The 26,731-nt window shown below is 29.1% G+C and overlaps 1 protein-coding gene across 1 annotated transcript in view; it reads left to right on the top strand.

The window, feature by feature from the left end:
• Window positions 1-16,307, top strand: part of LOC145844161 (serine/threonine-protein kinase mTOR-like) — a 41,376-nt gene extending 25,069 nt beyond the window's left edge. Inside the window, exons 31-57 of the mRNA XM_082951528.1 lie at window positions 323-543; window positions 1,500-1,723; window positions 2,299-2,484; window positions 2,814-2,942; window positions 3,399-3,539; window positions 3,694-3,800; window positions 4,046-4,163; window positions 4,409-4,529; window positions 4,744-4,805; window positions 5,400-5,500; window positions 5,728-5,824; window positions 6,109-6,207; window positions 6,587-6,706; window positions 7,405-7,478; window positions 7,663-7,768; window positions 8,339-8,473; window positions 8,874-9,048; window positions 9,316-9,451; window positions 11,184-11,331; window positions 12,647-12,769; window positions 13,282-13,437; window positions 13,658-13,732; window positions 14,047-14,182; window positions 15,044-15,112; window positions 15,289-15,372; window positions 15,526-15,628; window positions 15,920-16,307. Of these exons, the coding sequence (XP_082807654.1) occupies window positions 323-543; window positions 1,500-1,723; window positions 2,299-2,484; window positions 2,814-2,942; window positions 3,399-3,539; window positions 3,694-3,800; window positions 4,046-4,163; window positions 4,409-4,529; window positions 4,744-4,805; window positions 5,400-5,500; window positions 5,728-5,824; window positions 6,109-6,207; window positions 6,587-6,706; window positions 7,405-7,478; window positions 7,663-7,768; window positions 8,339-8,473; window positions 8,874-9,048; window positions 9,316-9,451; window positions 11,184-11,331; window positions 12,647-12,769; window positions 13,282-13,437; window positions 13,658-13,732; window positions 14,047-14,182; window positions 15,044-15,112; window positions 15,289-15,372; window positions 15,526-15,628; window positions 15,920-15,935 (3,262 nt within the window). The 3' untranslated portion in view covers window positions 15,936-16,307. The remainder of the gene's footprint in view (window positions 1-322; window positions 544-1,499; window positions 1,724-2,298; window positions 2,485-2,813; window positions 2,943-3,398; window positions 3,540-3,693; window positions 3,801-4,045; window positions 4,164-4,408; window positions 4,530-4,743; window positions 4,806-5,399; window positions 5,501-5,727; window positions 5,825-6,108; window positions 6,208-6,586; window positions 6,707-7,404; window positions 7,479-7,662; window positions 7,769-8,338; window positions 8,474-8,873; window positions 9,049-9,315; window positions 9,452-11,183; window positions 11,332-12,646; window positions 12,770-13,281; window positions 13,438-13,657; window positions 13,733-14,046; window positions 14,183-15,043; window positions 15,113-15,288; window positions 15,373-15,525; window positions 15,629-15,919) is intronic.
• Window positions 16,308-26,731: the final 10,424 nt, after the last annotated feature.

Raw genomic sequence — 26,731 nt, 5'->3', positions numbered from 1 at the left:
TTCAATACGACCTCGCATAAATTTTTCATTAATTGAAAGCATTTACGCTGGTTTTTAATATGAAAAATGGAACTCATTTTGTTTTTATTGAGAAACAATAATAATATTTTTCCCAATTAAAACATTTACGCAGGTATACGACGCTGAAAAAATGCAGGAATTTTGTTCAGACCAGTCTGTGGCAACCCTGTATTAATCATGTTATATATATGTGCATAATCAAAATAGTAGTATAGATTAGATGTACAAACACAAAACCAATTAAACCCACTTACTCAGGTACATGTATAAAAATCAAAACTAATCAAAACTATTTACTTAGGTACACGACGCACGGTGTCGACGTGGAGTGGTTCGAGATGCTGGGGAGGTGGGAAGAGGCGAAGGAAATCTACCTGGACAACATGCAGAACCAATCGTACAACAGCTACTACGTTCCCGATGACATATTGACCAATCAGAACGCCAAGTTGGCCAAGCTGTCCAATGAGGACCGCCACTCGTACAACCAGCAGGGCTACATGAGGAGTCTTGAAGCCCTAGGTCGGTTTTTGTTAATTTGTTTGACTTGAAAATAAAAATACTTATGTTTAATCTTAAATAAGTAATTTTTGAGTCTTTTTTTGATTAGATTTTAGTGGGTTAAAAAATAGCAATTTTGGAAGCCCTGGGTTAGTTTTTTTAAGTTGTTTGAATTGAAAATGTTTTATTTAAAATAATTAGTCTTTTCTTGTTTCTATGATTACCTCTCAATTGTTTTTAAAACATTAAGTAGTAACTTTAAACTTCTCTTCCCATACTTTTGTGTATATCCAAACATGTATTAGTTTCAATCAACAAAAAATATAAACTAGCTGTTAACAAGTAAAGCCTTTGTCGATGTAAGCAGAAGTGCGCATGTCTGAGGACCCTTTAAAATTAATATAAATTGAAATATAAAAATTCTCAAATTTGCTGTAATATAATTACTCAAAGCCCATTGCCGATGGTAGCACTTTTTGTCTTAATTTCTTATAACCCCTGAAAGAAGTTCTTCTATTACAAGTAATCTGTAAATAACAATTATTAGTTTAAACCTGACAAACTCATATGTAAATGGGGCGAGATTGTTTACTTACTTATTATTCAATTAATCATTTTTCAGGGGAATTGGACTAAAGCCAATGGGAGCACTTATTTTCCAAGATTTTCTAGATCTGGTAAAACAAGTGCGTCCATTGGAAAAAGTATTTTATGATTATTATTATCACTATTAGTATTATATAAAGCATCCTTCTAATGAAAGCTCTTCTACGATTTCATCAATTTATTTTGAGATCACTCCAAATAAAATTCTGATTCAAATCTATTAAATCTCACCCACAAGCGATAAATAAAAATTATTTTTATCAATCCAAATAATTCAAACAGGCAATTAGGACGGAAGCTTTCTGCCAATAAGATCTATCCCTGAATAACAGAAATATATCGAAAATAATTAACATTATTACGTCACACAGGTGAGTGGGACGAGATGTACGAGCTGTGCACTGGAGCGTGGCAGCAGGCGGACGACTGCTACCGCCACAAGATCGCCAAGCTGTCGGCGGCGTCGGCGTGGGGCCTGCAGGAGTGGAACTCGTTGGACGAGTTCGCCAACTTCATACCGCGCGACCAGTTCGACGGGAGGCTGTACCGAGCGGTGAGCGCCGTCAACAGGGGCCACTACAAGCAAGCAAAAGCAGTTTGTTTTTTATTTAACTTTTTATTTAATCAATTACTGTTTATTTTGGTTAACAGGGTACACTACAAGCAAGCAAAAGCAGTTTGTTTTTTATTTAACTTTTTATTTAATCAATTACTGTTTATTTTGGTTAACAGGGTACACTACAAGCAAGCAAAAGCAGTTTGTTTTTCTGTAGTATTTTTTTTAAAGCTTACCATGTTTTTTTTTAAGTTTTACAATTACAAATGCTAGGCATTTTTTTATGTTAATATTTTATTTAAATACGAGTTTCAACAAAATTTCTGCCATTAGAAGTACTTCTTTCTAAGGTTTTAAAATAACGGAATATCAAGTACTTCCATTGGAAATTTGTAAACCGATATTAATTCAAAATCTGTAAGACCTTCTTTATAAAAGTTCACTGCAAACCGAAGTGCATCATTTTGTTATAAAACATTAATTAGATAAAATCTTAACAAACCCTGTGCTTACGAAAGCACTTGTTTTCCCAAATATTTAAAATCAAAAGAAGTGGACCCATTGGCCAATTGCTAAAAAAACAATCAATTTAAATTCAATTTAACAAACCGCAGTGCATCCACGAGGCGAGGCAAGTTTTAGATCCTGATTTGGTGGCGCAGGCGGGCGAGAGCCACACGGCGTCCTACCAGGCGATAATAAACTGCCAGCTGCTCAGCGAACTGGAAGAAGCCATCAAGTGCAAGATAAACCCGCACATGAAGGACGGAATAAAGAAACTGTGGAAGCTGCGTTTGCAGGCGAGTTGTTTCAACTGTATTTTGCCGGCTAATTAGCTTCATGTTTTTTTTATGAGTGTAAAGTGAGTGTCTTATTTTAAGCAAACGTTTTGCAACACTTTGATTTGAAACTTTAACATTGTTTTTATCTTTAATTGCAACTTAATCACAATGCTACATAGAATTTGCCGAAAGTCTTATTTTAAGCGTTTACCTGTTTTCACCTTCGTATCAACAAACATATACAAATGATGACGAAACTTGTTTTTTTTGTATTTGTCTTTACTTTTTTCTCTACAAGATACTGACAAGGCATGTAAACAGAGACTTGACATAAATTTTCATAACAGGACATAGACAAGGGGAAGTTGGAGGATTGGCAGCGGATTATTCAAGTGAGGAGCCTGGTGATGTCCCCGTCGGAGGAGCTCCACACGAGTCTGAAGTTCGCCAACTTGTGCAGGAAGAGCGGCAGAGTGGTGAGTTTATTGTACTCAGGTGAAAATAGATTTATCTGAAAGATTGACTTGTGTGAAAATAGATTCAGCTGGAGTTTTTGCTGTATTTTTTAGTATGATAAATTGTTTTTTCGACCTTAACTTTTTAATTAATTTAAGATTTAATATGTTTTTAAACATAGATAGAGTTTTCTAGTGGTTTAGGGTGGATAAATTTAAAAGTTTTAACTTACAATTAAAGTATCAAACTTAGTATCAAACGTTTAGTAAAATAGTAGCTTCAAATACACTGTTGAACATTTTTTCCATATATAACAAAAAAAGTTAGTATTTTTAGGCAATTAGTTTAGTAGGCTAAACAAATCTTATAAACTTGAAAAATAGACTTGTCTAAATAAATTTTAAAATACAATGGGTCTTCAAACTTCAATTGAGCCGCTAACACTTTGAAATAATTCTTTTGTATATAAACATCAGAAATTGGCGCGCAAGACGCTGGACAACTTGTTGCGGATCGACCCCGACCATTTCGACGAGGAGAACAAGTTTCAGCTGCCGATTGAAGCGCCCTGCTTGTCTTACGCCTACCTCAAGCACTTGTGGAACGACGGCGATAAGGTTTTATTCGATTTAATTTTTAATGGTTTTTTTACTTTAGTTTTTAAAGACAGTGTTCGTCTTGACTTTTTTTATAAAACTTTTATTTTACCTTCTGCTCTGCTTGATGAAATCTTTTTTTTTTTAAATTCCATATGTATAATTAACTAACCAGCAACGAGCACTTGTGATGATGGAGCAGTTTGTAATCGACATTCACAACACCCCCATCGAGCTCATCGATTCAAACGACCGAGAAAATTTCCCTCACTTGCTGTCCAAGTTTGCTATTAATTTTTACGTGTTATTTTGGTTTATTGAATTTTGTTTTGACCGTAGAAGAAGCCGAGAACATGTGTAGAAGAAAGTGTTGTAGTACTAATTTACAAGTCGGTTAAATAAAACTCGGTAAAATTCTACAAGTTTATTGCTTCAGATTTAATAAAGTAGTTTTCAATGAAGCTCGAATGTGTATAACTAGTTATAAAGCCTTCGTTAATAGACATAGTATGTGTTTATTTTTACAGGTTTTATCTTTGTCTGGCGAAATGGAGCAGCGAGCTGTACAGCTTGAACGAGAAAAATATTGAGACAATTTCAAAGTGGGCTCACGAGAGCACCCAAAAAGATCTTAAGTGGTACAAAGTAAGTTTGAGTTTTTTTTTTAAAAACAACATTTAACTTTTGATTTAAATTTTTCTAATAAATAAGTTTAGTCTTTACAATAATATTTTCATCAAACATAATTTTATAATCTGCTTATAAAACCACACTTTCAAATTTATATCTGTGTACTATTTTGATACATATCGGTGTATAATAAAAGTTTTCCATTTATTTCTAAGTAATGTTAATTCTGCTTCTAACAAATAAAAACAATTATTTCAAAGGCATGGCACACGATGTCCACACTGAACCACACGTTCGTCAAATACTACAAATCCATAATAAGCATGAAAATGAACGGAAACTACCCGGAGGAAAATTCAAACGGCAATTCCTACATACAAGGTATTACATTTCTCTCAAATTTATGTTCTTCTAAGGCTTTGTATGAGTATTAAAGTTTTAGAAACTGAACTTTTCATATAACTATTTTATTATTTTTTAGGTTTTTAACAGGCGTTAGCTTATTGTGCATACAAAGCATAATAGAATTGCTAAAAAGTAACTAATTTTTAGTAGATTAAACAAATTTTAATTTTACCACTAAAAATAATTCTAGATAGCGCAGCAGGGGAGGGAGTTGTCGATCAGGTAAACGAAAAACAACCGAGAACCGCTTCTGTTAGTTTTTTATATTGTTAAAAATACAAATTTAAAGTATTTAAAATATTAAAATAACTTTAATTTAAAATATAGTTTTACATATTTAAAGTTTTGATACTTTTTAAGAGCTGTATTCTTTATTTTCTGCTTTTGATTTAAAAAAAAATCATTGGATCTTCTAAGATTTTGTCATTTATATAGTATTTTTAGTTAGTTATTTAACTTGATTTTTCGCATTAAAATACTTAATTTAGCAGATATAAAATGCTTATTCTAGCTAATAAGTCTATTTAGAAGTAACACTGTTTCTATGAAAATTCTAAGAACTTGGAATTTATTTTTTTAAGCTCTATTTCTAAGTCTTTACGGATTGTATTTATTTAGACTTGTGCATTTATATACTGTTAGAATTAATGAGCGTATAAATATATAATAGTAAAAAATAATCGATAGTTGTATTTCAAACTAGTTTAACTTTCCTTCAACAACCTTTTAGAATATTTATTTTTTGTTGAACTTACTATTTCTTTATCTAACGTTTTACTCCAATTTTTTAGACAACATTATCAACTAAAATACAAATGTTCAAAAAGTTTAATTTTTATTTAACAGAATGAAACGAAAAAGCTGATAAGGTTCACGTCTCACGCCTTGCACGGATTTTTCAAATCCATCTCATTGTGCAAGTTCAACTCGCAAACCGACTGTCTCAGGTAACAAACAAGTTTTGGAATATTATTTCAGTATACCGTCTGCAACTTAGTATATTTAGATTTAAAATACCCATTTTCTATTTTTACAAACGTTTGAAAAATAAACGTATTTTTGTGAAAATAAAAGAGTAGTTTAAACTTGTATGTTCCAAGTTGCGGATTTAATATTTAAGATAAGAAAAACCTTCATAGAATAAAAATGTTTTTAAAAACTTGTATGTTTGCAGGGTTCTGGACTTGTGGTTCGATTACGGCTCGATACCGGATGTCTACAGCGTTCTCGTACAGGGACTGAGGAACGTTCAAATCGAACACTGGCTTCAGGTTCATTTATTATAAAAATTTTGTTGTTTTTGGAAAAAGTGCTTTTTGTTTATACATACATATTATTTGTTAGTTACTTTAGCAGTAATGGAAAAAAGAATTTCAAAAAAAACACCGATGCTTTATATTACAAAATGTATGCTTTACCCTAAATGCTAAAGAAAATTTTTAAATGCAAATGTTGTACTTTAAACTCTTTGTTTAACATTTTGTTTATCAACACTTAATTTCACAGGTCATTTTCACCAACACTTATTTTCACAGGTATTTTTATATTTTCACAGGTCATCCCGCAGCTGATAGCCAGATTGGCGAACTGCAATTCGTCGAGCGCTGAACTGTTGCACGAGCTGATCGCAAACATCAGCAAGGAACACCCTCAGGTTAACAATATTACATTTTGTTTATTTGATACTGGATGGTAACTTTCTTGTTTTTATATGATAGCTGTTAAACTTTTATTTACTGAATTTTATCGTTTTATTAAGTGATTATGTTTGCAAATAGATAAGATTAAAATTATTAACGAAATAAACAAACAAGGTTGTTAATAAATACGGTTCAAAAAAAATTTCTAATAAAAATCAGTCGGATTGATCATTTAAATTATTATATGAATATCAAGTATGAATTACTCTTTTTAGCAACTGTAGGTGTCGAATCTAGATTTTTTGTTTTAAATTTTAATAAACTTCACACTTATTATCATTAATGTATGGGACAAAAACTTCAAATAGTTCAATTTAATTCATGTAATTTCAGGCGATCATATACTCGCTGACGGTGGCGTCGAAAGGTACGGAGGAGCAAATGAAGGTTGCCAACAAGTTGCTTCAGAAAATGTGCCAACATTCCAACAAACTCGTGCAGCAGGCAATAATGGTGAGTGTATGAAATTTGCAGTTGTACATTGTAAGATGTTTTTTGTTGTGTATTTGAATTAGATTAAACTTACTTTGTGAAAATATAGCACCAAATAAGTTTATTATTTATAATTGTTTATGGCTCCATAAAAAATTTGGCGTTTGTTTTTAAATAACCCAACCAACTTTTGTGGATAAAAATTTATTAATTGTACTAAAATACACTAAAAACTTCTTGAAGTTGTTACAAGGTCGTAAAAGTTTGTTTTGAACCATTATGATAGCAATTTACTGAGCAGTTAAGAACTATTTTATAACTTCGTTCTTTTTTTTAAGTTGTTGGAATTTTTTCCATTTAATACATAAGAGGTATCAAAATAGCCGTGTCAATTTGAGTGTGTGATTTTATTTCGAATTAGATTAATTCAAACAGTTTTTTTTTTTTGTAAACTTACTAACTACATATCTATTAAAGAATATTTTATATGCAAGTAAATTATCAGCTCATCGTATCTCTTCTGCTAACAACGTTTTTTAAATATTCAAAATAAGAGTGACAGAAAAGCGGGTAGTCTGCCTTTTCTGGACTTTTTTATAGTATAACTAGTATAAGTTAGATCACATAACGTCTCAACTATACAGGTATAGAAAGAGCTGCTAAGATTTCTTTTGTTAACAATTTTTGAAACGTTTTCTTAAATATTATTACTTGTTTAGGTATCAAAGGAGCTAATTAGGAGCGCCATCTTGTGGTTAGAAGAATGGCACGCCGCGTTGGAAGAATCTTCAAGGTTTGAGAATTGAGTTATTATTATATATCAGACGTTATACTTCGTTTTTTTTTTGTTTTGACTTTTGGCACAGTGCTTCGATGCAACTTGTTGTTGCGGAGCTATATATGAAAAATAACTAATTAAATATATTCTCTATCTTATATTCTATGTATATATATATATATATATAATAATAATGCAGGTTGTGGTTCAACGAGAAGGACTTCAAAGGAATGCTGCAAGTGTTGCAACCAGTCCACGAAAAACTCAAGAACGTTTCTTCAAACAACGAGCAGGAATTCTTCAATGTTTGTTGACTTTATTATTATTTTAAATTTGCCTTGGGTTTGTTCTGTTTACTGTGATATTTTTACACGACCTCCTTAAAAATTAGAAACATTTTAAATTAGGCAAATTCAGACAAAATCTAAAAACTGAACGACAAATATTCCAAATTATATATTATTTTGTTGAAAACTAATAATTTTCTTTTTAGGTTACGAACAGTAAAATAACATCAAATAACTTTTCAAAATTAATTTTCAAAACTGTGCCAATACTTATAATAAACTGTGTGTTTTAATGTTTGGTTGAATTTTTTATTGAAAATTTACAAAATATTTATTTTAAAAATAAGCTAGGTTAGACTAATTATTTTTATTATATTTACGTCTTAGTTATTTAGTTTCATCGCTAATAAACTTTATTTTGCTTTGATAATTCTGCAAAAGGCAGCGAAATATTTTTAAAAACACATTTATGCTTATCTAATGCTTGTTGTAATTTTAATATAAATTAAAACCAATAAAACTTTTATTTAACTTTTTTTGCTGCGACAAAACTCGTACAAAAGTTAGATTTTCTTTTAATCCCAACAGACTTACGGAACGGACCTGAACGAAGCGTACAGCCTGACGCAGAAGTACAAGCGATCTTTAAACGTCGACGATTTGAATCAGGCATGGGACCTCTACTACCAAACTTTCAGAAAGTGCTGCAAGGCCCTTACCGCTGTTAGTCTTTGTAATACTTTTGATATCTTTCTAAAGTTTAACTTGTTTAATGATTATACTTTTAATTTTTTTCTTATACATTGCTTATTTTTTTTGATCGTTAATACAGTTTTTATAGTAAAAACGTTATGAAAACTTTAATCTTGATTTCATTTAGTTTTTTTTTTAGTTTTCACTTTTAAGTTACGTAACCTAAATCTTAAAAAAAATAAGATAGCTACAGTTTATGCAAAAACTGTTTTTGAATAGCTTTAATTTTAAAACTAACTAAAGTATTTAAAAAGGTAATATTCAAATTTCTTAAAAAAAAATTAAGTGAAATATTGAATCAAAATTTCTTATATCAACTAAACAAGCTGCCATTAATATATCGTATTAAAACACAAAACACATCTCTCAGATGAGCCAGTTTCAGTTGAAAGACGTCTCTCCCCTGCTGTACAACTGCAGGGACCTGGAACTGGTCATCCCGGGCACTTACAGGCCGTACCAGCCGGTCATCTACATAACCGGGGTGCACTCGACCATGGGAGTGATCACCAGCAAGCAGCGACCGAGGAAAATGCAGTTCAAAGGTTCGCTTTTTGAATGACTGGAAGTTTCGAGGAAATAAATATTTTATTGCTAAATAAAAAACAAGGCGCTCACTGTCAATTTGAAGATGTGTTGAGTGTTTAAGTTTCTATTTTTTGTAAAACATCACACTGTATAGACCCAAACTGTTTTTTTTAATTAGTTCACATTTTTACCATTTTCATGCCGAAGATGCTCTTGTAACCACTCGAGTTTCTATCACTCAAACCCCATATCGCGCATCATATAATTTTTTCCCAATTCAACAGGCAGCGACGGGAAGTCCCATTCGTTCCTGCTGAAGGGAAACGAGGACATCAGACAGGACGAGCGGGTGGTGCAGCTGTTCGGGATGGTGAACACCTTGCTGTCCGCAGACACCAAGTGCAACAAGCAGAACCTCGGGTGAGTAAGCAGCTTATTTGAGTGAGGAACAACAAACTGTCGAGTCAAGTTGATTTTCGAATTACTACAGTATGCAGGGTTGCCACTCGGTCAGGAAACCAGGAAAAGTCAGGAAAAATTAAAAAAAAATGACAAAAGTCAGGAAAAAATGGGGGGTTTTGAAAAAAAGTCAGGAAATTTCAAAAAAAAAAAAAGTCAGATTTTGTCAGTTTAAATTTACAAAATTCCTTGTTTTCTAAAGCCTTCAAATGGTAAAAATTAATTCAAAGTCCTTTAAAGTCAGGAAAAAATTTCTTAATTTTCCTAGAAATTTATAAAAATATTTAATTTTATTTCCAATGCCTTCATCTGGTATAAATTAGTAAAATATCCTTTACTAAACTGCAAAAATTTTCTATTAAAATATTGAACAAGTACCCTACTTGAACAAGGAGCTTTGTAAGCTTTTTAGTATTGATGATCTGTAGCAAGGACACTTCCATAGTGGAACTGTGATATATAAACAAAAGTTTATCTAGCATAATTTTTAAATCAAACTGTTTTTTGTTTAAGTAAATAATTGAGTTCTTTATAACTAAGCAGTTAGTTTAGTATTTGATGTAACAAGTTAATGTGTATACTGAAGCGGAATGCAGACCAGATGAAGGAAACCATATCTTCATTAGATGAAGAGGTTGAAGTGCTAATAAAAAAACGGAGAAAATAAATTTTAGTACATACATTTAAAAAATCTATATTTGATTTACTTCTTAATTGTTTAAATTTTTTAACTGTAAAATTTCGTTATTGTTTTAAGGTTTGACTTGTGAAAGTTCTTAATTAATTCAAGGTTTCAATTGTAAAAGTTTCTTATATGTCGTTTGTTTATCTAGATACATTTATGCTAGGAAATGCTAAAAAATTGTGTCTTTTTTCAGACAAGCTGTGTTTATAAGGTGATAATACAAGTATTTTGCTGATAGAGCTGTTTATTACAAACATCAATCATACACAGATGGTTTAAGTGATGTACTGGAATTTTGATGATGGAATTCAGCAAAAAACTGTTCTTTTTAACCTGTATTAAAATTAGATTGAAAGCTTTATATAGTTTAAAGTGTTAGGTTATGTATTTTAGAATAAGTTTAATTTAAGAGTTTGATTAAGAAAAGTCAGGAAAATTTTTGTAAACAGTCAGGAAATTTTACTCAGCTTGATTAGTGGCAACCATGAGTATGGGACTGGTTTGTAAACTAACAATAGGAGTTCTCAGCTACAGAGGAGCAGATTAAATGTAGAGCATTTTTTGAGCGGAACGCTGATTACAAAATAGCATAAATTATAACCTATACAATTGTTACAAAACTGAATAGTTTTTACGGTCCTAAAATTTTTACTTTTTTCAATGTGAACTACAAATAAAAACTATAAATTTCTATATTATAAGGAAACTCATTTTAGCTTGTAAATAACGAAATTAGATTCAAAGACTCGTCGAATAGATATCGCACAATATTGTTAATCGCATCATAATTGTTACAAAATAAAATACAGTTCGTATTAAAATTTTATGTAAATACTTTCATTGTTTTAGCATGAATAAATTTCCCAAAAACAGAGACAGTATTTGTTACCATCAGATTATGTAAAACATAGATACTATCCACATTATTACTAATAAGTTTTCCTAATAGCAGAAAGCAACGGTATTTATTAGCATTGGAAAATTTAAATTTATTACAAATACCAACAGTATCATCCAGCTGTCTGTGGTGCCGCTCTCGATGAACTCCGGTTTGATCGGTTGGGTGCCGAATTGCGACACGTTGCACGGACTGATCAAATCTTACCGGGAAAAAACCCACGTGCTGATCAACCTCGAGCACAAGTTGATGCAAAAAGTATGAACTTTGAATTACTTGATTTTCACGTAAAGCTTTTGTATTGTATGTTTCGAATTAAGAAAAAAAATAAAGAGATCTCAACTACTAGAGGAGAGATAATAAGTTTATTATTTCAGACTTTATTTTGCAAACTAAGTTTATTTAAGCACTGGCGAGGTCTTTGACCGAAACTTAGTTTGCAAAATAAAGTCTTGAAAGAATAAATATTTAAAGTTTATGTGTTTTAGTATCATTAACTGTATTATATTGTTTGCATGCATAAATATACCCGAGTTAAGTATCACTAACGAAAAGCCCAATTTTAAATGTGTACTGTTTCATTATTATTTTACGAATAGTTAAATTTTAAAAAGATTACTCACAAAATAAATAGGGCACTAATCTCAAATTTTTTTGTAGTACAAAATATTTCATTTCCCTTTTTAATTTTTCACCTTTTTAAGTACAAGCACTTTAAACTTAAAAGTAACTTAATTATTTTAACTAGACTATAAAAGGCTGTTCACTTACAATATGCTACATGTTTGACACAAATTAGAACTTAGATGCACACTTTTGTTCTATAATTAAAACAAGCATTCGTATCACTGTATCTAAAGTTCAACAAACAATCATACAGCTTCTAAAAACACCAAACGCGTTCACGTGTGTGAAGTTCAAACAACAAAATTATTTTTTAGATATTTAACCTGCATATCAAAAATCCCAGTAAAATGTTAAAGTAAATCATCTTGCACGCGTGTTTTTGTATGATTTATAATTATCGTTGGCGCACATGTCTTTATTATAATAATTCACACACATTGTTATTTAAAAATATATAACAGAATACATTTCATTTTCTTTAAATTTATTTAGGTACTTTCAAGTAGGACTCGTCAGAAATAGTTTCCTACTGAATTGGAATGAATACAAATTGAAATAAAATTATACTGCAGTTTAAAGTTTTAAGATATAAAATGACGTAATAATCAAATGTTAAAAATTAAATAAGTGCTAATGCTAAACAAATTTGGTATACTAATAAAACTCGGTAGAATTAAAACAATATAAATAAAGAAGCGATAAAAATTAAAATAAAAACTATACTTAAAAATAAAGTTTAACAAGAAACTAATTACTTTAAAATTACTAATATAAGGATTTAAAAACTATTTCTGTAGAGTAGGAAACTATTTCTGACGAGTCCTACTTGAAAGTACTTAAATAAATTTACAGAAAATGAAATGTATTCTGTTATATATTTTTAGTAAGTTATGCACCGGAAAAAAGCTGTTCAAACATTGTTATTTATTTCACACATATATTTCAGATGTCGCCGGATTACGACCACCTGCCGCTGATGAACAAGGTGGAAATATTCGAGTACGTTCAGAAGAACACGGACGGCGGCGACCTCGCGAACCTCATGTGGCTCAAAGCTCCCACCGCGGAGGTCGTAAAACATATTCTTTAATTTATTCTGTTTGTTAGTTATTTTATTAAACAATTAGTTTCAAAATATTATTTGACATCCATTTCCTGTATACATATCTTGTTGGATAAAAAGGAGAATTTGAAATTCAATTCTATACAATTAGTCAATTATTTAAAAAGTATAAAAAATTACTCATGTTAATACAGTCGAGACTCAAACCTATATTATAAAAAATTTAATTTCTGCACAGATCTGGGTTTTAAGTTATTTAATTAAGCACTGAATAAAGTTTTATAAAATTAAACACAATAAAGTTTTCGTGTAAAGATTTTATAGTTATTAAAACTAGAGCCGCATGTTTTATATTTAAAACTTTAAAAAGGTTACTGTTATTAAACAAGTGCAAGAATTTCAACTAACAACTAAAAAAATATTTTGAAAAGCCCCACAATTTGTACAGACTTGGTTGTAAATGATTCAGTTAAATACCGTAAAAAAGTTTCGCAAAAAGTTGAATCGAATTCGTGCAGATTTGGTTGGAACGCAGGACGAGTTACACGAGGACACTGGCGGTGATGTCGATGGTCGGGTACGTGCTGGGGCTCGGTGACCGGCACCCGTCCAACATCATGCTGGAGCGGTACACCGGCAAGGTGCTCCACATCGACTTCGGCGACTGCTTCGAGGTTAAGTGGTAATATTTTATTGAGAAAATTATTAACAACAATAGATTTAGTAAAATTATAGCAGTTGCTTTCTTTTGTTTTCTAAGAGTTGTATAAATGTGTTTGATGAATATATACTTTCTCGTTTCGTTTTTGTGTCTTTCTGATTCAAACGTACAATTTGCGGAAAGTTTGTTAAAGTGATATTTTATTTGTTTTATTAAAATCAACATGTTTTCAGGTGGCCATGGTCCGTGAAAAATTTCCAGAAAAAATTCCGTTCAGGCTGACAAGAATGCTCGTTCAGGCGATGGAGGTTTGTTTATAAATTAACAATCATAAATTGATTTACCAACCACTATTCTTAACTACCTTTGTTCCTTGCATGCTAATATTCTTTTCTCGAAAACAGAAATACCATTGAAGTTGACCATTTTTTTTTTTTTTGGAAAAATCTAGAGTGGTAAAAAACAAGTGCAAATAAAACATTGGTTTAATTTAATAAAAACGTTCATTATTTCAATGTTTAATGATTTAATCTAAGTTTGAAGGTATTAAATTTAGTAAAACATTACAAGGTGGTAGGAATTTTATTTAATCAAAGGTGGTAGGAATTTAATTTAATCAAAGGTGGTAGGAGTGGGCGGCAACTTCAGGAATGTGTGCGTCAACACCATGAACGTGCTGAGGTCAAACAGACCGTCCATAATGGCGGTTTTAGAAGCTTTCGTGTACGATCCCCTGCTCAGCTGGAGAATTGTCAATCGTCAGTTGTTACTTGTGACTTGTGATGTTTTATTTCAAAGTAACTTGTAAACTTTTTATTCATTGACGCTTCTTTCAGAGCTGAAAAACCTGCGTTGTAGTATTTACTTTAAACCAGTACTTTTTTTTTGTTCACAGAAATTAATTTAGGTAATAAAAACTATTTTAAAATATCTTATGATGTATCGAAATTTCCATGTACTCAGGCTACTCTGAATATTTTTTTATCTCTAAGACTTTTCTCAAAGATTATTTTCCAAGTGCTTTTGCTGTTTGCTAAATTGTTTCGAGCTTGAACTTATTAGAGTATTAGTTTCTAACAGTATTTTATTAATCTATGTAAAAGTATTTAGTTTCAGTTTTCGGCTTATAATAATTATACTTTCATAAACTCAGGTTAGCTTAACTCAGGCTAAGTCACTTTAATAGTTCTAAATCGTCTTAGTACTTTATTCGCAAACAAGACAGTTCAGTCATGATAAGAGTAGTTTTAGTAGAAAAAAGTACTTACTAAATTGTCTAGTGTGCACAGAAATTTTCTCTACTTTGCACAGCTTTTGATAGTTTAGTTAAAAGCTTAAATGAATAATAATTTAGTTAAAAGCTTAGTTGAATAATTGTTAACTTAATTTGCTAGGAGGTTATAAGCATAATACAAGTATGACAAAAATATCTAATAAATAATATTTTTTTAAACTTCAACTAACTTAAGCGTTTTATTTAAGCTCGTTGTATTATCTTTGTTGAGTTCTCTTTGTTTTTGACACAGTTTTAGGTTCACAGATAAATTTTTCTTGTTTAAACTTTTTAAAAACTTTACGTAATAAAGTTTAATTTTTGTCAATACATTTAATAAAAACAGATCACAACGGACCCTCACCTCGAGCGAACCAGCTGCAAAATCAACCGAATCACGTCCATATGTGGCCTGGTCTGTATTAAATAGTATAATATTATTTTACGGATGTTTTACTTGATATAGCGTTTGTTTAAATGAAACAAACCAAAACAAAATCAATTGTTTTTTGTATCATTTAGTTAATTTTTTTAGTAAAATAATTTTACGTAAACATTGTTCTGTGTGAAGTAAGTTGTGTTTGTTTCTAGGCGGAGAAATATCGCAAAATAGGGAAGAACTGAAAAATCAGAGAGCCGTGAGCATTTTGAAGAGAGTGGAAAACAAGCTTTGTGGTGCGTTAGCTGCGTTATAATACTTTTATAAATAAAATCTCTGCTGAGCATCATGCACAAATATTAGTTTTGAGTGAGAGCTCGTGAAAGTTCCTTTCAGAACATTTATTTTTTTCACTACTAATTATCAAAAATGCAAACAAAATGTATCAGGACTGGACTACCCTGAAAACGCGGGTTTGGTCGAAGGTCAAGTGGATACTCTTATCAACGAGGCGACCAGGGCCGATAACTTGTGCCAATCATACGTCGGATGGTTAGTTTCTGTTTCGGGGAATTTTTTTTATACCCAGCTGTTTTTTGTTTGCTGTTTGTTTACATCCACATGGTTTTAATTATTTCGTAGAGAGTAAACATTTACAAAAAGTTTGCATAACAAAGTAAACTTAACCTATTAAGTAATTATATCAAATTTTCAGACTTATTAGATTTTAAGTTAATTCAGATAACATTAATTTTGTGCTTTTCTACTTAAGACTAAGTTTTGAGGTTTGCTATTAATTAACAAATTACTAATTTGGTGCTAAAAATGATAATTTTGTTACAGGTGTTCCTTCTGGTAAAACGGTGCATTTTCATGAAGATTTCGAAGATATTTTAAAATTTTAAAAAGCATATCTACCGTCCTTTAAGTAATCAAAATATTTTTTACATTATGAACTAATTTGCTTTTAATGTGTTTGTCACTTTTAATGTTTTCTAATTGGTTGAATAGAATATTAATTGGTAATATTTTACTTGAAAGCAACAACATCTAACCCATTCCGTTTTGAATAGCAAAAAAAAATTCTAACAAAACAATTTTTTTTTTCGTTTTTTTTTGTCCTTTTCTTGCTAATATTCCTCGCATAGTTGTACTATTTGCAAGGAATAGCTGAAAGCGCTGATTTTAATCATACTTTTTACATTAGTGCTATTACATATTTCATCATGTTCAACACAAAATTTCTGCTTTTAATAAACTATGTTAACTATGTGCGTTTGTTTGTACTGTACACTCATTTTTAAATAAACTATTTGACAGTTAATACTTGTGACCTTTGAATTAAAAAAAAATCTAAATTTAGTCTGTATTTATTATAGTTCTGTCATCATTTAAAATTCAGTTATTAGAATTTTTTAAATCTAATAAATTTCCATTAATGCTATTTTTGACCTTAATTCATAGCCTAAAGTTAACTAAACAAGTATGAAATATTTTAAACTTATGAAAATAACTTTAATATAGACGAAGTGAAACTAAATAAATGACAAAAAGTTTTTTTCTAATCCTTGTTAATTAAAAAAATATTTTAAACTATTTCTTATCAGAACAGATTTGTTTAGATTAGTGATGTACCGGACCCACAATTTCGGATCCGGACTGTTTTTTCAAACTAGAATCCGGCCGGATCCGGACTTTTTTTTAAATTAGAATCCGGCCGGATCCGGACTTTTTTTTAAAATTAGAATCCGGCCGGATACCAGACAAAAATGGCAATATCCGGCCGGACCCGGATAGTGAGTCCGGTACATCACTAGAATAAACTAGCCTGAGTCAGAATGAGGTTTTTAAAATTGAAGAAAAAGAACTTTAATCTAATAATAAGTAGAACAGCTAGCCTCAAGGTTTACAAATTTAGGTGTTATTTACAATTAAAAATCTGAAATCAAGTTCTTGAACAAAATACACTAGAAAATTACAAAATATTGAATACTGGATCAGCTCAAACTCATTCAAAATCTAAAAGAAAACTCGCCTGAGTTTTTATAAAAAACTAAACTAGCCTGAGGCAGTCCAAGATTTTCTAAAATTTTCAAATTAGCAGGGTTGCCACTGTTTAAGTCAATAAAACTAGCTAGAGTGAGTATAAACAAGCCTGAGTCAGAATGAGGTTTTTAAAAACTGAAAAATTACTTTAATCTAATAATCAGTAGAACAGCTAACAAAGGTTGACAATTTGGTAGTAAAGTTGTGGACTGATTGTGGTACGCTTAACTTATTAGTACTACCCATCATAATTAAATCCTACCTTATTTAATTAATATCTAACAAATACTAAATTCTAACTGAGACTCCTTTCTATAATCAGACACGACAGTTTTGAGTGATGAATCTTTTATATAAAACACTTAAAGAAATACTAGCATATACAAAATTATTAATTACTTTGGTAACACTTTAAAAACTGGAAGCTATTTAAATCTATATCAAAAGACTTAAAACAAAAACTAAAAATTAAATAAAAGTTTTAGTAAACAAGAAACTGTAAAAATTTTAATAAACTATTAAACTATAAACCTGGCTTAAATATTTAAACAATTAAACATCTGTTGAAATATTCACTTTTAAGACAAAACACTACTTACAATAAGCATTCACAAAAACGTTCAAGATATTTTGTTGCTTCAAGCTACACACCAAACTAACTAACTGCTTAAATAAAAACTGCCTGTCATGTTCTGATGTTTTGTTGCATCAGTATTTAGTTTTAAACATTTCGTCATATGATTCTCATTGACTTGTACATTCAACCGTATTAACTCTAAATATTCTCTAAGCTCAACTTTAAACAATAAATAATGCAAGTATTCATTCTAAAGTTTTCAATTTTACAACATATGTAAAGAGTTGCATTTCATGAAATGTTTATTTATAGTTTAAATGTAAACAAATGTAAATTAGTCACGTGTACAAAATGAGCCAATCATGGTAGGTGTTTAATTTTAACTGACGAAAATGACTATTATTAATTTTCACAGGGTTTGTTTTTGAAAAAATACTTTTCAGTATGCTCTTTTTTACTAACTAGATCCGGGTCCGGCCGGATTTCTGTTAGGATCCGGCCGGAACCGGACTTTTTTTCAAATTAGAATCCGGCCGGATCCGGATATCAGACAAAAATGGCAATATCCGGCCGGACCCGGATAGTGAGTCCGGTACATCACTATTGTTAATACATTTTTTTTGAATATAGAACATTAAAAGTTTTCTCGATTTATAAAATTTAAGTAAGTTACAAGTTTGTTCATGATTTTAAAGTTTATTTTTTATGTACCTAAAAAGCTGTTTTAAAGAATTCTGAAATTTAAAATATACTTAGTAAACATTATTTAGTTAATATTTAAAATTTTTTTATTTATTTAAGAGGTCTGTCTCAACAAGAAGAAAACTAACAATAACTGCTAAAAAAACTTATTTGGTACTTTTGTTTAAAAAACTTTCACTTTAAAGTTTAAAAGTAAATATAATTATCACTACGGATCAACTCTTTAGTTAAATGTTTTCTAAATTTAGTTTTATAAAACTTTTAAAATTTGTATAAATGTGATTTAAAAAAAAGTAAAGTAGATCGCAAATTCCAAGTCAACCTGAACAGATACCTTTTTATTTGTTTAGATTGTTAATGGCCTAACTTTAATAAACAACTTTAGCATAATCACTATGATACTCAAACAAATACAAAGAGTTTTTTTAAAAGCATATTTAATCTTATAAAATTTTCTTACTAATAGTTTACGAGCTTTTACGTTAAAAATCATATACATTTGGTGTTAAACTTTTTTCCTAAATCATGTATTACACATTTAACTTAAAATTAGCTTAAACGAGTAAAACTATTTCAAAAACAAACTTTAAAATCGATTTGTATTTTAATAAGTAACAACAGTAGAAGTATTATACTAAATATTTCTATAACAATTATAAACAAGAATGGATAAAAAAGTTTTAAATTTCTGTTTACGAGTATAAGTTAAAACATAAATTAAAAAAACGAATGAAAAGTGGGAATTAGATATTAAAGAAAGTGATAAAAAATGAAGTCAAATCAATGGAAAAGCTAAAAATTAACAATTAAAAGTACACTCTGTAACTAGTCTAGAATAAAACCAAAACGAAACTTTGTCTTCTCAAACTGAAATTAAAACTTCGTATATAGATTACATGTGTTTAAGAAACCTTTTAATACTAAAAATGACATTATTTATCGAGGTGAAAAGAATCCATAAGGTATCAATAATATTTTTAAACCGAAAAACATACCAGTATTGTAAAGTATTTTTAAGAAATCTATTTTGAAATTAATTGAAACACCAATAACACTTAGATGCAATGGTAAATTTTTTGTTAAAGTTTTATTTTAAACATTTGAATATTCTTTATCTTTTGATAAGCGTTAATAACAAGGTTACCTTTAAATTAACTTTAAAATTTACAAAGTTTTTAAACAAAATAGTAGAAATTTTGTTTATATGCATATATCTCTGAAAACTTTTAGATTCAGTTTTAGTTATATTTTTCATTAACTGTGTTTCAAAATTTGTTAAGTTAAAATACTAAAAATTTGTTGTTATTTTTAAGTAGTCACTTTTTACTTAATGTTTTTCATTAGGCTAGTCTTAAATGCCATATTAACTTTTAATTTAGAATTTACTTAAAATGTTAGTTTTATTAAACACATCTTTTTAGAAATTGAAAATTTCCAAACAAATTACTAAAAAAAGACATGAATACTATACGTCTTTAAAAAATTGGCTAAAATTTTATGTAGAAATAGATAATAAGCAGGTCGCTCGTCACTGCCTTTCATAAAAGCAGACACCTTCCTCAATAGCTGGCTCGTATGCGTAGAAGACAGACTTTTCATGTAGCGCTATCACAACGTAGTTATTTATAAGTTGACTTGAAAAAACAATTGTAGGCTGGCATGTCTAAAAAGATGAAAAGCAAGAACAAATTATTTTCCGGCCGAAAGCTGACGCTTAGCTTGAGCACGAAGTTTGCCTTGTTGTAAACTAATGTGATGTAAGATACACAAATCTCTGACCCGCGATGTTTTTTCTAGCGTAAAAGCATTTTGTAACAATCAAACAAAGATGACGTTTTAAATAACAAAGTGTGCTCTCAATGTGATTTTTATTACACAGTATTGATTTTTAAATTACAACATCATAGCATTTTTAATTTTAAAGTGTTTTTTAATCTATAAAGTGTAGCTTTTCAAAATTACCTGTCCCGTTTAGACTTCTCTAACAAGTCCGACCAGCTAAAAAGAATTTTTTTTTAAATCTTCCCCTATGCCTATTCTAATCATTTGTAAAAAATTCATTAAAATAATTTGCAATAATTTATTAATTTTGATGCAAAATTTTGTTTTTAAATTTTTTTTCAATATTTTTATAAAAAAAATTATACTTACAAACGTCATAATTAATATGTAAAAGTTTATTGGAAAGTTTCAAAAAACATTAATTTTTAATAAATCCAATCCGAATTCGTTATAGTTGAATAGAAATACTTAAACACAAACTATAAAAGATGAACCCTTGTTTTGCTTCAACTATGAATTTTTCTTATGGAGATCAATTTTTAGTTTATGTGAGTTTTTACTTCATTTAAGTCTTTGATAACTTAGTAAAGTATAGTTTTCAAAAAAATGTATTACCTTTAAACGCAAGATACTTCATATTTTTGACATCATTCGAATAGTGTTAATAAAATACCGAATTACAAATTAAATTTTTTATGTTTATTCTATTTGTTGTAATTTTTTATTAAGTTATGAAATACACGTAGCTATTTGCATGAAAATTATTAAGAATAAAATTTACTATAGGCTAGTGAATACATGAATATGGTGAACGAGCTAGCAATGTTGAGAAGAGAGAAAGCTGCCTTGACAGACAGCAATCGAAATAAAGACGAGATAATCTTGAGTTTGAAAAATGATAGTAGCTGTCTGTTGAAGAATCACATACGTGTCATGGTTGAGAAAAGGGAGGTGGTAAGAGAAAAGAACAAATTGAAGGAGGAGTTGGATGAGGTAAAATGTCAGTTGGAGGAAAAGATTTTGGAAAATGAAAAAGTTAAAGACGAGGTGGTGAGAGAAAAGAAAGTATTGGAAGAGGTCAAATGTAGTTTGGAGGAAAAGGTTGAAGAAAATAAAAAAGTAAAAAAAGAACTGCTCACTGCCAGGTTTGTTACTATTCTATATAGATAAAACAATCAATGACTTGTGTTGTGTAAGCAAAGTTTAAAAACCTAAAGTCGATTTAAAGTGTATGCGATATTTATATAGCATCAAAACTAAATAACATTTTTCAATGATCAGAGCGCAATACGAAGAACAAAAAAATAAAACAGACGAGTTGTTAACAAATGCAGAACAACATGTTAAAGAACAAGTGAAAAATGCTGAACTGATAAAAAATGCTCAAGTTGAGTTGGAAAAGAAGGATCATCTTCTTCAGCTAAAAGAAAGTGAGATTGAAGAGTGAGTTCAATTTACAAAATTTAAACTTTCTTTTAACTGAATATAAAAATGTAAACAGACAAGATGCGATCATTTTGTTTGCAAAAAATAACTTAAGCACCGTGATTAAATTTGTGTGTTAAACTAAATTTATAAAAATTTAGTGAGAAATTCTGGGCTGATAGGCACTCTAAAGAAAACAGAGATTTGTATCACGAACTGAGCCACGCAAAAGATGCTAATAAAAAACTTTTCGATGAAAACATAAGTTTTGGAAAGGAGCTAGTAAGTTTAAACTATTTAAGTATTTTAAAAGTTAGCTTAAACCTTAAATTGTTAAAGACTATAGTATTTATTTTAATCCAATAGACTTATACCCTTGCTTTCGCTACTTTTTTTTAGATAGTTTAAAATAAAAGGAATAGTTATTTAGTTACTGATATTTATATAGTTTAAAGAGTGTTATAGTATTGGTGTATCGGATTAATTAAAAAAAAAAAAAAAAACAAAAAAGATTTGCAATAAAACACAGGCTTATGAAACATTGAAAGCTTAAATTGTTTCACGTTGAAATTAGAAATAAAAAAATAAGCAAAAAATTAAACTGTTAATTTTAAAAAAATCTATTTAAAAATAAAGACAAGTTTAATTTATTTTAATTATGTGTTTTTATGTATTCTTATTTTTTTTAAATACACACTTTTTCTCAGGGTCGAATGAAAAAAGCAGGCTGTTGGAGTTAGTTTTTTTATTGTTTTTTCTAGTTGCTAAAATAAACAATAAAAATGTTTTATAATGTTATAAGTATTTGTTTATTTGAAATAAAAACTGGTTTAAAATATATACAAATATTTTTTTAATAAACTATATGCCAGTAACATAAAAAAATATGATAATTTTATTACAGAACGCCTGTTAAAAAGGTGGTGAAGTCCAAAGAAGGAAGCTGCATGTTTGATGTTTTATGTTGTTTTTAATGTATTTCTATCAAGGATATATGTCATAGATGTTTTGTCAAATACTTTTTGTCTATTTTGTTAGTTTGCCACGACTAAAACCTTGAATAAGAAAAACTTTCCAACAAAAAAAAAAGAACCAAAGTTAGTTTATGTTTTAAAAATATAAATATACAAAGTTTGTGTCATTTTTGATATTGTTCACAACAATGTATTTAACTTTGAGAAAAAAATTACTTCGTAAGTAAGTTTTTTTTTTATTTAAATCAAGTTAATATTTTTGGATTAATTTAAAAAACTGAAATAAACTACTTCTAGGATACGTGAACTTTTTCTTACTGTAGATATCTAAGATGTCTGCTTAATAAAACAAAAACTATAAGATAAAATAATTTATACAAATGCCAAAAAATTAATTCATCCAACAGGTAAACAAGCCAGTGTTTAGAGGGGTGCTAAACATTGGTATTGTTGAAAATTACTGAAGACAAAACATCGTCTTGAACTAAACAGCAGAACAAACCAACATAAGACAAAACATCGTCTTCAAGTAAACAGCAGAACAAAACAACAGAAGACAAAACACCGTCTTGAAATAAACAACAACAAAACAACAGAAGACAAAACATCGTCTTGAACTAAACAGCAGAACAAAACAACAGAAGACAAAACACCGTCTTGAACTAAACAGCAGAACAAAACAACAGAAGACAAAACATCGTCTTCAACTAAACAGCAGAACAAAACAACAGAAGACAAAACACCGTCTTGAAGTAAACAACAACAAAACAACAGAAGACAAAACATCGTCTTGAACTAAACAGCAGAACAAAACAACAGAAGACAAAACATCGTCTGGAAATCAGACAAAACAACAGAAGACAAAACATCGTCTTCAACTAAACAGCAGAACAAAACAACAGAAGACAAAACACCGTCTTGAAGTAAACAACAACAAAACAACAGAAGACAAAACATCGTCTTGAACTAAACAGCAGAACAAAACAACAGAAGACAAAACATCGTCTTCAACTAAACAGCAGAACAAAACAACAGAAGACAAAACACCGTCTTGAAGTAAACAACAACAAAACAACAGAAGACAAAACATCGTCTTGAACTAAACAGCAGAACAAAATAACAGAAGACAAAACATCGTCTTGAACTAAACAGCAGAACAAAACAACAGCAGACAAAACATCGTCTTGAACTAAACAACAGAACAAAACAACAGAAGACAAAATATCGTCTTGAACTAAACAACAGAACAAAACAACAGAAGACAAAACATCGTCTTGAAATCAGATGTCGAAACTGAGTCGTGGTGCCGACAACATTTCTATCGTTTTAAATCAAAAAAATAAATCAGGACAGACAAAATAACAACCTACGATTGAATTGAAATACATTATAAAACTGATAAATTTAAATTAGTAATTTTTTCAAAACCACTAATAAAATATTATACAAAGCAAACTTGCGTGTTTTTTATTACTACTCTTAGTTTAAATTAATAACTTATGTAAAAAAAAAATGATTGTTGATAAAACATTTATAGTGTTAAACTTTTATGGTGTATTTTATAACTAATGATTTTATCATTAATGTTAATAGTTAAGCAGGTTTTACCATAACTTATCAATAATAATATCTAAAATATAGGTCTTTGTAAATTAACACATAATCTAATCCTTTTTACGATTCAAGTATAAAAATTGTTATACACCTAACCAATCATAAATTCATAATTTTTCAAGTAAAATAATTACAAGCTGTGTTATGTTTACTGTCACTTCTCATTTATAGAGTCTCACTTTTTGCTGTACCAGTTAAAAAAACTTTTTACTTGTTCAATTACTGAGCTTTAAATATTTACCATAATGTATAAATTTTTGAAACCTAATGAAACAGATTCTCTTTAAGCTACTGTAGTTAGTTTGTATGTTAATTTAATTCATTTTGACGGCTGCTTTAATATTACTTTTAAGATGTACTAACTATAAGTTTGTAGTTTGAAAAATTTAAAAGCAACGTACCAGGGTTGCTAAAAACACTTAATTCTTTTATAAATGCTTACATCAGTTTGTAAGTTGTAAATCCAAAACCCTTTAATTATGTTCAACAAAATGCTTCTTTTTATAACAAAGAATAAATAAAAAATTGTAGTAGAATAGATTTCATTCCAAAAAATATTTCCTGAAATTTTTACACCCTAATACAACTTAGAAACTTAAAATTCAAGTTTTGTACCACCTGAGTTTGATTGCGCTTATTTTTTTAGTTTCTGAATGTTAATTTTATCTAACAATCTTTATCAAGTCAAATAACTAAATAACTTTCAGTTTTAAAATTGTAAACCAATTTGACACTATATATGATTATTTTATCCATTTATATTGTTTGATTTAAAAAACTGTTTTAAGTGTACACTAGTCTGTAAATTAATGATTAATTGTCTTACTTCATAACATTCCACTAATTACAGTTAAATATAATTAAAATACCAAATCCCGATACTAAAAAATACTTTACGTTGAAACAAACAAAACTCTCAAATAATAAAGTTATTATCAATGTTTAAAACAATACTTATTGATTTTGCAATCGTTATATTTGATAATAAGTATTAATTCTTAATTTTTGTTCGAAGATGTTTTCTTATCGTTTTGGTATTTGTTTTTAAAATCTCACTGGCTGCAAAGATTTTTTCTGATAAACAAGAAAATTAATAGATTTTTTTACAAAACTGTCCTGTCACTTAAAAAACTACAGACCTACTCTTCTAACTAACCTCAGTTTTTACTAATATGTATATACGTACTTTAGTCTATTTAAGTATAAAAATTATAATCTGCGTCAACTTAGTAGTTTGTACAAAAGTTTAAGAATACAAAAAAACAAAAAGAGTTTACACGGAATTAAAGGTAAGTAAGCCTAATTTAAAAAAATTATAATTTAAGAGCTTTCACATAACTATTATTTACACTAAACACTTTAAGATTAAAAAAAATATTATTCTTATTTGTTTATTTAGAAATAAAAACAAATAACTGTTTGGCTTCAATAAGTTTCTTAAATACATAATTGTTGTGAATATAACACAATAATGATTAAGCTTTTACAGTTAAAAACCAACATATTTTGATTCTTAATTTTTATTAACTAATAAAGATAAATTTATTTTTATATTACGTTTATTTTCTTGAGTGGCTAATACATAAGTATAGGGAAATTAATACCATAACTATAAAAAACAATAATCATACTATTTTTTTTAAGCAAAAACTTGTTTCAAATAAATTTAAAATGGGTAGGTGTCAAAAATGCACTGCGCCATTTTTGCACGAGTTAAAACTTTATTCATTCTTTTTATTTTTCTCTTTTTTTACTATCACTGTCTTCCCTAACCCTTGATCGGTAATTTATTTTTATTAATAGTTTTTACTCTCGTGCAAAATTGACCCTTTGTGCAAAAGTGGTTTCGAGCAGATTTTAACCGTCCACATTTAAAATACATATTACTTATGAATACGTTTAAGTAGTTCAGATTTTTTTTAATCGACTCAAATAAGAACTACATAATTATAATGTAAAGCTTTTTTTATTAAAATTATACTAAAAAATAATTTCAAACATATTTGAATTTTATTAAATGCTATTACCAAAACAAAACTATGTTTTTTTTTTTTGATCATATAATTTTTATTTTTAATCAACTGTTTCGAAAAACTTTTAATTTTTGGAGTTTTTCAAGCACAAAACAATTTTTTTAAATACTTTTTTTAATACAAAATATTACACTAAACTTATGAAATGAAAGTTTCTATCTAAGTAATTAATCACAGATTTTGATTTTTTCTGTGTTTTTAAAAGTACGAGTTCTTTCGTCCTTCGTAAAAATTTTCGTTATTTTTAGTATAAAATTAAATTTAAGGCAATAAACTTTCTTAAATAGTGTAAAATATTTAAAAAGTTACTGCAAAGTAGTGATGTACCGGACCCACAATTTCGGGTTCGGCCGGACCCGGATCCGGACTTTTTTTTCAAAATAGAATCCGGCCGTAACCAGATCCGGACTTTTTTTTCAAATTAGGATCCGGCCGGAACCGGATCCGGACTTTTTTTTCAAATTAGAATCCGGCCGGAACCGGATCCGGAATATTTTTTCAA

This window comes from Thalia democratica, chromosome 9, assembly GCF_965202585.1.
Source record: "Thalia democratica chromosome 9, ktThaDemo2.hap1.1, whole genome shotgun sequence".
Taxonomy (NCBI): domain Eukaryota; kingdom Metazoa; phylum Chordata; class Thaliacea; order Salpida; family Salpidae; genus Thalia; species Thalia democratica.
Note: the sequence above shows the minus strand (reverse complement) of the source record. Positions and strands in the feature narration are given on the sequence as shown.